Below are 10753 nucleotides of genomic sequence, written 5' to 3' on the forward strand. Positions count from 1 at the left end.
ATCATGGACGGGAGTGTGTGTGTGTTTACTCTCCCTCCCCTGGGAAGCCTGCCCCGGGGCGTTAACCGCTCTGTTCACACCTAGATTAGAGCCCTTATCGCCAGCCCGCCCGGCTGCCTGCTTGGTAATGAGCCGCTGCAGGTGTCAGGCGCAGAGTTACAAGAACTGCCATAGAGCAGCACATCAGCCTGTTCCGTCTGCCAGTGTGAACGCTCTGCTAGGTTTGTGAATGGACAGAAGCCTGGTCCTTGATAAATACTCGGTTTGAACAGGACGTCTGATCTGCCAGGAGTGTCAGTTGAGTTGTGTCCAGGAGGCATGGGGATGAGCAGCCGGTAAGCCTAAGTGCGCAACTTTGAGGTCCTCTCCTCTTCTCTTCGTTTCAGGAAGCTGTGGGATATTGTGCGTGTGTGTGGAAGCCTTAGCACCCACCATTCGCAAATGTTCAGGCTTCTTTGGGGGAGGGGAGGGAACCTGACACCGGGTTTAGCTCCTAGACCCAGCATCGCGGTTCTCCGTTTCCTCTGTAAGAGAAAGCCTTTTACATACAACCCTGAAGGTCCCAGGTGCTGTTGAGGGGAAGCCAGGCATAGAATGAGGGTGTTGACGCCGCTGGGAGCCTCATGCATCCAAGCCCAGAGGCTTGCCCCCATCTCCCCTCCGGGGCTTGTCTGGCCTCTGGGGAGCCCTGGAGCACTGCGACTTCACCCCCCTTCTGCCTCCGCAACTCTTTTCTCCCGCCTATAGGTCACTCATTCGTCCCAGGCCCTTCCAGGAGGCGCCCTCCCCTCTCTCGCCTAGGGCCCCTCGGCCCGGCCCGCCAGCCCAGGCCCACCCATTTCCTGTGCCGCCCCAACCCCGCCCCCCCTCGGGGTGGAAAGTTTCTCTCCTCGAGAAGGGCGGCTCCTTCTCTTCCCTTCCCGGCCGGCCAGGAAAGCCCAAAGCGAGTGGGGAGGGGCGTTGAGCTCCAGGCCTCCGGCCAGAGAGGGGAAGTGACTCGCCCGCACTCACACAACCAACCGCGGGACCAAGCTGCGGCAGCTTGGAACGATCGGCAGATCGGCGACTCTGCCCGGGGAGCGAGGGTTCGCACCCTGGCACCGCCGAGCCTCTTCCAACTCGGGGTCTCGGGCACCACCTGCTGGCGGAGCGCGGGGCAGCACTTTACAGAATCACTGCTTATCTTCCCGCCCCTGAGCCAGGCAGTCAAAACACAACAATGCTGAGACAGTTATTTATTTATCTATGCGCCCAGGAGGCTGGCCCCTAAACTTAAATATCCAGCGCGGAGCCTTGGCCCTCCCGGCCGTGGGTGGTGCAGGAATGGGTCCTGGAGAGCCCTTGTCTAGGGCCGTGGAACCCAGGGACCAAAGGTGGGATGCCCCTGAGCCAGCAGCTGCCAATAGCAGCAAAAGGTGAAGAGACAAGAGCCAGGCACTCATCCCAGTCACAGAGACGCCAAGGGGAGTGCTAGATGCTTTGGACCCCACCGCCAGACTGAAGGTCGGCCAAGCTGGAGGAGTGAAGGTCCAGTGCCATGGGCAGAGGCTGTAGCGCAGGTACCTGCCCCAGGGCCAGCTAACCCAAGACAGGAGAGAAAGGGTAGGCAGTTTGGCTCCCGGGGGCCCAGGCCTTGCCCTCCTCCCGTGAGGTGAGGTGGTATGGGGGAAAGCAGGCACTATAGTCTGAATACTTGCTGAGGGGTGAGTTTCTGAGCCTTTTGCATGGGTACATGCCCCCTACCACCCTAGCTCTTCAGAGGCTGATGTGGAAGGCATCCTGCAGCCACTGGTCTCGGGCATTGTGCGTCTGGGGCACAGTGAGGGGTGGCGGGTCTGGGGGCAGGCTAGCATCAGGAGGCTCGTCATCGTCAGATAGGCCAGCATCAGGTGGGTAGGAACTGTCTGAATGCAGGGAGGATGACAGGTCCTGGCACAGGCTCAAGTCTTGGCACAGGTGCTTATAGTCCTGGATCGACTCATACAGGCCCCACAGCTGGCACAGCAGGGACATGTCCAGCTGCCGCAGGCCCACCTGCAAAAGACTGAGAGTGGGCTGGGGTTGGGGTCGAAGCCACCCCCCTAGCCAGTCTTCCCAAGCACAGGTTTTTGTGGACATCAGATGCCATCTACAAGCTGTGAATCTGTAGGCAAAGCCACTGACCCTCATCTGCAAGATGGGGCCAACAGTTATCTAGCAGAATAGAATGAAATAACACTAGTAAGGCATTTTAAAATACATAGTAACTATTACCATAAACGGTAACTAATTATTGTTACCATATCCCCTCTGACCCAACCGGCTTCTGCCAATCCTCTAGACCCAGATAGCGCGCTGCCTTACGTACTCCGCCCCGCCCCAGGACCCTCAAGCTCGGCGGCAGCCCCCATCACCCCGCAATGCCCAGCTGACCGAGGCAGGGCTACTCACCATCTCCTTGCGCAGCGCCGCTAGCGCCGAGTCGAGGTTAACAGGGCGACGCGGGCCGGGGGGACCCGCGGCAGTTCCCGCGTTGGCGGCGCCGGCGGCGTTACGGGGCCCGTCCGGTACGCGGGCGGCCCGGCTCAGCTCATCGTGGATGCGGCTGCGCTGGCTGTAGACGCGCTCCAGCTCCCTCCACGAGCCCCCGCTCGCGTTGAGAAGACCGCTGAGGCCGCGCGGTAACGGCGGAAGACCGGTCAGGGCGCAGCCCGCGCCGCTTGGCGCCTCGGCCGAAGGCAGCCCATTCATGGCCGGACTGGCAGAGGAGGATGCCGCCTCCTTCCCTCCAACGCTCCGCCCGGGCCGCCGCCCGCAGGCCCCGCACCCCGCGGCCCCGCCAGCCGAGCCCGGCCGCCGCCCGCAGGGAGTGCTTTGTTCCTACCCGATTCCTCCGACTCCGCCCCCTGCCCACCCCTCCGTGTGGGCAGGGCCTCTCTTAAAAGGGCAACGGCTGATGCGCCCACGTTGCCCCAGGTCGCAGAGAGCAGAGAACAGGCAATTGGCCACCAATAGAAGGGGAACAGGAAAAAGGGGTGAGGGAAGAGGGCAAAAGCGGAGCGTGCGGTTCTTTCGCGGCTCTCCACCCCCACACACAACACTTTATTTATTCTGCCTTATTATAACTCTCAAGGATCTAAAAAGGGGGGGGGGTGGTCAGGAGACCGAGGATAAGTCCATAATTGATCCCTAATTGACTGACACCCTGTCAGTATCTGAGTACCTGGTCTGGGCCTGAGGTGGGATAGGATGGTGGTGTCGGGATGCTCGGGGGAAGGAGGGGAAGCTACCAAGGGGACTGGAACCCCAAATCTCACTCAAGGGTGGGGAATGAGCACTGGATGGCTGAGGAGGTTGCAGGGTTCCTTTAGAGAGCGACGCCTGTTTCTGCTTTTGAGGAGGCTGTGGCCTCCTCATCAGAATAAAAGTATCACATAGTCCTCTCCCGCCTCATCCTTTGAGTGGGGAAACTGAGCAGAAACAAGCCCAACTCATCTCTCAGGGCATCAAGGAGACCAGACTGTGACAGCATGAGAGGCCAAAAGTAGGAAAAAGACGAGCAGAGCTGGGGCTTACATGCACACTCAGAACCAAGAAAAGAAAAAATCACACAAGAGGAACAGCTGTTTTTCTACAGGGATTTTCTCAGGAGGGGTTCTTTAGTGTTGCAGCTGCTGCAGGCTGCGCAGAGCTTCAGCACAAGCCCGGATAAGGCTACACAGCTGGATGCTAGTCTCCAGGGAGGTGCTAGAGCCCAGCTCTGCTGAGGCCCAGGTCAGTTTCTGCAGGAGAGCCTCTTGTGTGCAGACCACGACATCTGCATTTGGAGGCACAGCAGGAGGGGGCGGCCCCTGGACTGCCTTGAGCCCTGCTGCAGCTCCCTCACAGTGCTCTGGACGGGGTACTGGGGGCTGAGGGGCAGGCCGAGAGCCCAAGGGGGGCTCCGAAGCAGAGGCGAGCTGGTGCTCCCGAGCTTGGGAGAGGGCAGCCTGGGCATTCAGAGCTAAAAGAGGAAAAAGCCGGTGGAATGGTCAGGATACCTGGCTCACCTCAGCCCTGAGCCACTTCCCTACTCTTTACTGTTCTACTCTCTCTCTAGTTGAGATGTTTTCCCTGCCCCAGTATAAGGCAATTTATCCATTTTCTTCTTTGTATCAGAGTTATTTATGCCCTTGCTTCATCTCTCTCATCAGAACTATGCCGGATAAGCTAGACCCTCCATGATCTCTGGCACACGGTAGGTGCTTGGTGCTCTTACTGAATGAATGGTCCTTTCCAGAGCTGAAAGGAGAAAGCAACTCACCCCCGCCTCACCCCCAAATACCACTGTCACCTCCCACCTACTGTTCCTGAGCCTCTCTCACCACACTTCTTCACCAAGCACACTCGACACCTCACCCGGATTATCTTTGTCCACGTCTGAGTCGAGCTCCTGGCAAGCCACGCAGTAGATTTTCCGCTGTTTGTCTTGGAGGAGGATCGTCTAGGGACCAGAAAGCACACGGGGCAGGGGTGAGACGCCGGGCGATGGGGTCCAGAGGGGAGCGCTGGTCAAGGGCCGTGTGGCCTGGTCCGCGGCCCCATCCTGGATCCCACGTCCCGAGTCTCTCCTCACCCCGCAGTCCGCGCACGTCTCGCCCAGCATGCGGTAACCACGCAGCAGGTAGTCGCCCATGAGCCGGGAGATGCGATCCTGCCGCTCCCGCCGCGCTTGCAGCACCTTCGTCTCCGCTTCGGTCGGGGGCTCCCAAGAAAAGTCGTCCACTTCTGGGGGAAGAGAGGCACAAGGGGCCAGGGGGTCTTGCCGAAGCAGGCTGCATCCCGCAACCCGCAGCCACAAACCCCCGCAGCCCAAGTCCTCACCAGAGCCGTTCAGGGCCATGTTACCGTTGTCGCCGCTAGACTCACCGGAAGTGACGCACAAGCAGCGCGCCTTCCGCTTGGCTCCGCCCCCTCCGTGTGGGGCCGAGGATGAGGGCGGAAATGACGCTCTGTGTGCTCCGACGTCGCGATGCCCAGAGTGGGGCGTGCCTGCCGCAGACTAGACCCTGTCCCATTGGTGCGCCCCTCGGTGGGAGCCTGTGGACAAGAACTTTCGACTGGCCGGGCCTCAGGAGGGGCGTCTCCGTGATAATGCAGCTCAAAGTCGCAGGGCCCGGAAGTGGCTGCTCAGAGTCGCTCTTCCTGCCCGCCGCGGAGGGGGCGGACCGGTTGGCTTGAGAAATCTCCGCTGGCCTCCGCCTCCCCTGGAGTTTCCCTTTCCGCACTGGCAGGACCCGGGGCAGGCGGGGCAGTGGCAACATCACAACACCCTTGATAACAAACGGCCCCTTACGCGTGCGTGGAGCCTCCTCGGGCCTCAGTCCTTCCCTTCTCACTTCAACTGGCAAGGCAGGCCAGGCGGCGATCGTTCTCGCTGCCTTTCAGCTTATTTCAAGACCCCTCCCCTTCTGCACGTTCGGTGTTACAGTCTGCCCACCCCCTGTCTTCCCCACCCAAAGGCCTGGGACTGATTCAAAGTCAGCCCTTAAGAAGACATTTTGTTTTGTTGAAGTTTGAACCCTCGAAAAGCCAGCTGACCGCGGGTGGGGGTGGAAATTGCTGTGCTGGGCATGCGCAGTTTCGGTTCCAGCCGCAACTGAGTGATACATGCTGGAGGGTGGGGATGAGGGGTTTATTACACATGCCTGTGACCGTTATGCTCTTCTTGAGTGCGTTGCTGTTAAAATTACTAGTGCTCCCTGACTATTGGACTTGGTGGGTTTTTTTTTTCCTCTTTGTTCTTTTTCCATACACCTCCTCTCCCTTAGTAGGTTTGAAGAAGCCAGGTGGAGCAGGCAGCAGTCCCCAGATGTGCAGCCTGCAGTGCCTCAAGGCAGTACACCAGGTCAGTTGAGAAGGAGCTAGGACTTAGACTCCCGTAATCTCATCGGCAATCTCCTTCTCTGACTGGCAGCACATGCTTTCAGTTTTACCTGAAGATAGAGTACCCTCCTCCTGGCTCCATCTTCCTCCTACATAGACTCCCTGGAACTTACATTTTCTGACTCTTCCTGCCTCCTGCTTCCTTGGAGAGCCCTGTGCCCCACGTCACTCTGTCCATCTACCAGCAGCCTCTTGGGCAGCAGTGTACCTGACTCAGGGCCTGACACCAGGTCAGTTCTGCCAAAATGACTAGGCACTCTTGGCCTCTAGCCTATATGCACAGACCCTTCGGGTCCTTACTATCTTCAGCTCCCAGCACGCCCCACCCCCCACCGAATTTCTCGATGCACCCTTCTGTGTCATCATAATGGCCCATATCCACTCAGCAGCTTATCCTGTCTGACACCAAGATCCTTACACTCATCCTCCCATTTACTCCCTTTCATTTATTCCTCATGACAACTACTCTCTTCTGGGTGGGGTTTGGGAGTGGAAAGGTAGCGCCTCACAGTCCAGGTCTGCCCCATTGTAACAACCAATGACTCATCCTGACGTGCAGCAACAAAGACCCAATGCAGCCAAAAAAAGAAAAAAAAAATACTCATCCTGGGAGTACAGAAGTTTCCACCTCCTTTCAGGCAGCATTTACAGAGATGCACACACATATTAAACATGAATGGAGGGAAATTCATTACTGCTATGGACAAGAAAATAGATGAATCATTAGAACTTTGCTGGCTCACTTGGGAGAGGAGGGGCAGGGCATGTGATGCTTGGTAAGGAAGAATGGCAATAGCTGGGTCATCTTACAGCTCAGCCCTTTCTACAGGCTATCATGCGAATCTTATATCTATTCTGAGATGACAGTAAAAGGTCTCAGCTTTTCCCCCCTAATGGGTCTTGGCTGCTATAAGGGAGCTTTGTCCCTCTTCCGGGAAATTTCCTTGAGACAAACTCCCATAGGAAACCATAGATGAGGCACTTATTACTCTTTGGGCTCCTATTGTCTTACTTTAGGTTTACAGTACTGCTACAGGTGCCCCAAAGAAATCTAGATAAATTCTTGTGATCAGCTCCACTGCCCTAGAAAACTCTCCTAGCCCTTCTATTAAAACAAGGCAAAAATGAGACATTATTATGACGGGGACAGAAATACCCTCTATCAAGGTAGTCTCCTTTTAATAAAAGTCACGGCTGTGCAAGTCAAGCCCAAGTCCTGACAGACATCTATAGAACGCTCCACCCAACAACAGCAGGTCATATTCTTCTCAAATATACATGGTCTTCTCAAATATACATGGTCTAACTATATGTTAGACCATAAAGCAAGTCTCAACACACTTAAAAGGGTTGAAATAATACAAAGTATGTTCTCAGATCACAGTGGAATGAAATTAGCAATCAGTAAAAGAAGGAAATTTGGGAAATTCACAAATATGTGGAAATTAGACAACACCCTCTTAAATAACTAATGGGTCATAGAAGAAAACACATGGGAAATTAGAAACTGCTTGGAGATTAATGAAAACACAGCATAACAAAACTTGTGAGATACAGCCAAAGCAGTGCTTAGAGGGCAATTTATAGTTGTATATTCTTATATTTAAAAGAAAAAAAAGTCCCAATTCAGTAACCTAATCTTCCACCTTAAGAAACTAGAAAAAAGAGCAAACTAAACCCAAAGCAAGCAGAAGGAAGACTAAAATAGATTAGAGAAAATCAACTCACCTACAAGTTAGTTCTTTAGAAGATCAACAAAATTGCCAAACCATTAGCAAGACTGACCAACTCAAGCCCAGGTCAGCCAAAGGGTGTGAACCTTGCCGCTCCAGCTGGAAAGCAATGTTGCTGTGGTTGCTGAGTCAAGGAGTCCCCAAATGTGAGATAGATAATGTCAGGACCCTGCCGCCTAATAGAGGGCTTTGGACGGCAATGTTCTCAGCTAACTGTGGAAACAAATCGTGGCTGATCAAACTCTCTAGATCACTTATGCAGATGCCCATGCTAAAGGCCCATTCTCTGATGAGACTGACATGAATCAAGCTGTTGTTCGAGCCTGCACTGCCCAGATTGTCTCCATTTCTGCCTGGACCCATCATGATACCAGATATGGCAACACGTCCACCATCAAGGAGTGGGCACGAAGTGAAGGACTCTATGCTGCTGATGCAGAAGCCACCACTCCATGCCAGATTTGTGATCCCGGTCAAAAGTTCATCTGTTTGTCCTGTGAAGAGGAGGCTACAGTGTATGTGGCATTGCCCCTGCCCACTCCTGAGAGATTGAATGCATGGGACCTTTGACTCCTTCCTGGGGCTATGGATGGTGTCTCACACTTTTTCAGGTTACAGTGGTGCTGTTTCAGGCCAATCAGCCAACTTTGGTCACCCCATTGTGGTTCTTGAGACGAATCTGTGTCATGTTTTTGGCTTTCTGGACCAATTGAAGTCTAACAATGGTGCACCTTTCATCTCAGGCCACTCAACAGTGGGCTGATAGTCTAGGTATTTGGTGATCCTTCTATCCTCCCTGTCATCCACAAGCATGTGGTACTGTTGAGCACTGAAATAGCTCCTCAAAAATTAGCTCAAAGAGATTTCTGGCTCTCCCTCCTGGTCCACACACCTTAGTACAGCAGTTAAATAACTGAATGTGGCTGTCCCCAGGATGGGACCATCTCATCTAGGCCATGTCCTTCATAATGATTGAGATGAGAGGGGTGGGGTTTATATAGACCAGTTTTGAAAATTTAGGGTTCCACGTTCACCATTCCTGGACATAATGCTTCTCTCTTTCCCTTAACAGCAACCCCAGGTCAGCCTGATTGGTGCAACTCCGGGAGATAGCCCAGTCAGAAAGGGGCCTAGGGGATTCTCAACTACCTGGATTCTCTTATTTGACTGACACGGTCCTAGATCATGAGAATACCTGGAGCGCTTGGCACGCACACCTCTCTCTCTGAGTCCCCGAACAGTGGCCTACACGTAGAGTGGGGGACATAGTGGGCTCCTGTATGTTTTATAAAAATGTCCTTGTCCTTCTTGCACCTGACCCTTCCAGATGAAAAGTGTAAGTAGGAGGTGATTGGAAAAAAGGTGAAGTTCTAACTACTAGAATAGAACACATCGATTTTGTGACACTGGAGGGAGAATAACAACCTTGGCACTTGGGGAGGGGACACCTCAGACCCTGGGAGAAATGGGGGAAAGAAAGACACTTATAGTCTTTGTCTTTCCAAACCACTTGGAGCCTTCTTCACTGAGGACAACATCTTGGTCCAACTTGCCCAAACTATTTCAAGTGACTTAAATTTAACTGACTGCTGAGTCTGCCATGCTCCACTAGACAGTTCTGACCTGGATTCGACTGCCATTCTGCTTAACCTCACCAAGAGATTGGAAGCAGCAGCGGGTAGCCTCAGCTCCTGTACCTCCTACATAAAATACCTGTCAACAACATCACCTCCAGATACAGATCCCAGGCCCAATCCTGAAGCTATCACCACTCAGTCATGCCATGGAGTAGATGAATGGCATCTGGCTGGTGGCATGGGCAAACAGGACTAACTGCCCTTAGCCAAGCCCTCCAAAAACAAGGACTAGACTTAATTATTTGGATTGGGCTGGAAGCCCTAAGGCCTATGGACTTGAAGGGAGGCACTGTCAACCTGGGCCCCCTCTAGCTGATGTAAGTCCCACTTGGGGGCGCCATGTTTTTTCCCAGAAGCACCACTAGTACCCTTGAGACTGCATGATTGACGTGGAAGTCACACATTAACTTGTCTCTCTCCAGAAAACAGAGTGACTTGAAATTTATCCTTGACTTTAGCCTACTTGCAAACTAACACATGAGCCTGCCACAGGTTCATGCATGCTGGCAGAAGATAGGAGACTCCTGAGTCAGAGAAAAAGGACCTTCTTACTCATGGCTGGAAGCATTAATCCAGGTACAGCAGATATATTGATTGCACAGACTCTAGTCTGCAAGGAAGTACAGGAGAAATCCATCACCCATAGCAACCTTGGTCAGTGAATTGAGGCTCTCCTGAATGCCTTCTGAGCCAAGGAAAGGTTGATGCAGAGAACTAAGGAGCGAGCCACCTGGCTTTCTAAGGTAGGTATGATGCTCTATGGATTTGTTCATCTGGGAGGCATAGTTGAGGTCAGTACTGCAACTTGGCTTCATCCTGCTGCTTGTAGTTCTGTTGGTAGTAGCTTTAATTAAATGCTGTATGACACAAATTGAACAGATTTGGTCCTAGCCTCTGTCGATCAGATTTGCCAACAGAGTGGTGAACTCATGGGAAAATTCGCCCAAAGCCAAGATAGTGTAGAAATGAGGGGTGGATATTACTGTAAGACAATTCTCCAGGGATCTCTTGAGTTTCTGAGCATTTTGCAAGCGAGGCAACTGACTGCCTTTGTCCTGGACTCTCTTCTCAAGGATATTGGTACAGTGAATAGCCATGGAAGATCGAGACAGAATCTCCCTCCAGTGCAAAGGGCAGTCATTAGAAAAGACTTGCGTTCTTGAGTTTAGCATCCTCTTCCATACCACAGTCCACTGTGTGCAGGAGTCTATCTAGGTCATTGGTGCCACCCCCACGGGACCTGGGGACAAGAGGACTGATGTTAATATGCTGATGATCATGCTATTTACTGTGCCATGAATAATGGTCCTTTGTCTCTGACCCAGGAATCTCCTGTCTTCTGCCAGCATGCACGAACCTGTGGCAGGCTCACTTGTGTTTGCAAGTAAGGTAAAACCTCAGACCCGGGACTTCCCTGGTGGCGCAGTGGTTAAGAATCCACCTGCCAATGCAGGGGATACAGGTTCGAGCCCTGGTCCA

The 10753-nt window shown here is 53.5% G+C and overlaps 2 protein-coding genes across 3 annotated transcripts; both read right to left on the reverse strand.

Annotated features, from left to right (window-relative positions):
- Nucleotides 1–1220: 1220 nt before the first annotated feature.
- FAM89B (family with sequence similarity 89 member B) lies at nt 1221–3591 on the reverse strand. The gene is made up of 2 exons (XM_060158660.1): nt 2431–3591; nt 1221–2034 (listed from the first exon to the last, which is right to left on the reverse strand). Exons 1-2 carry the CDS (start codon nt 2728–2730, stop codon nt 1756–1758), a joined length of 579 nt encoding a protein of 192 aa, XP_060014643.1. The 5' UTR covers nt 2731–3591; the 3' UTR covers nt 1221–1755.
- On the reverse strand, nt 3591–6218 carry ZNRD2 (zinc ribbon domain containing 2). Of its 2 annotated transcripts, XM_060158659.1 has the most exons (4): nt 4843–6215; nt 4595–4746; nt 4378–4462; nt 3591–3982 (listed from the first exon to the last, which is right to left on the reverse strand). In XM_060158659.1, exons 1-4 carry the CDS (start codon nt 4859–4861, stop codon nt 3639–3641), a joined length of 600 nt encoding a protein of 199 aa, XP_060014642.1. In that variant the 5' UTR covers nt 4862–6215; the 3' UTR covers nt 3591–3638. The 2 variants fall into 2 exon arrangements, with proteins under 2 accessions (XP_060014642.1, XP_060014641.1); XM_060158658.1 differs by having other exon boundaries at nt 4595–6218.
- Between the last annotated feature and the right edge of the window lie 4535 nt (nt 6219–10753).

Source organism: Lagenorhynchus albirostris, chromosome 9 (assembly GCF_949774975.1).
Source record: "Lagenorhynchus albirostris chromosome 9, mLagAlb1.1, whole genome shotgun sequence".
NCBI classification, from domain to species: domain Eukaryota; kingdom Metazoa; phylum Chordata; class Mammalia; order Artiodactyla; family Delphinidae; genus Lagenorhynchus; species Lagenorhynchus albirostris.

Excerpts from the sequence above, each read along its gene's own strand:
- FAM89B (XM_060158660.1), bottom strand. The coding sequence starts at position 2,730 with ATGAATGGGCTGCCTTCGGCCGAGGCGCCAAGCGGCGCGGGCTGCGCC. Across the intron at positions 2,035-2,430 it reads CGGCGCTGCGCAAGGAGATG|GTGGGCCTGCGGCAGCTGGA; the intron begins GTGAGTAGCCCT and ends AGTCTTTTGCAG.
- ZNRD2 (XM_060158658.1), bottom strand. The coding sequence starts at position 4,861 with ATGGCCCTGAACGGCTCTGGTGAGGACTTGGGCTGCGGGGGTTTGTGG. Across the intron at positions 4,463-4,594 it reads AGACGTGCGCGGACTGCGGG|ACGATCCTCCTCCAAGACAA; the intron begins GTGAGGAGAGAC and ends TCTGGTCCCTAG. Across the intron at positions 3,983-4,377 it reads CGTGGACAAAGATAATCCGG|CTCTGAATGCCCAGGCTGCC; the intron begins GTGAGGTGTCGA and ends TTCCTCTTTTAG.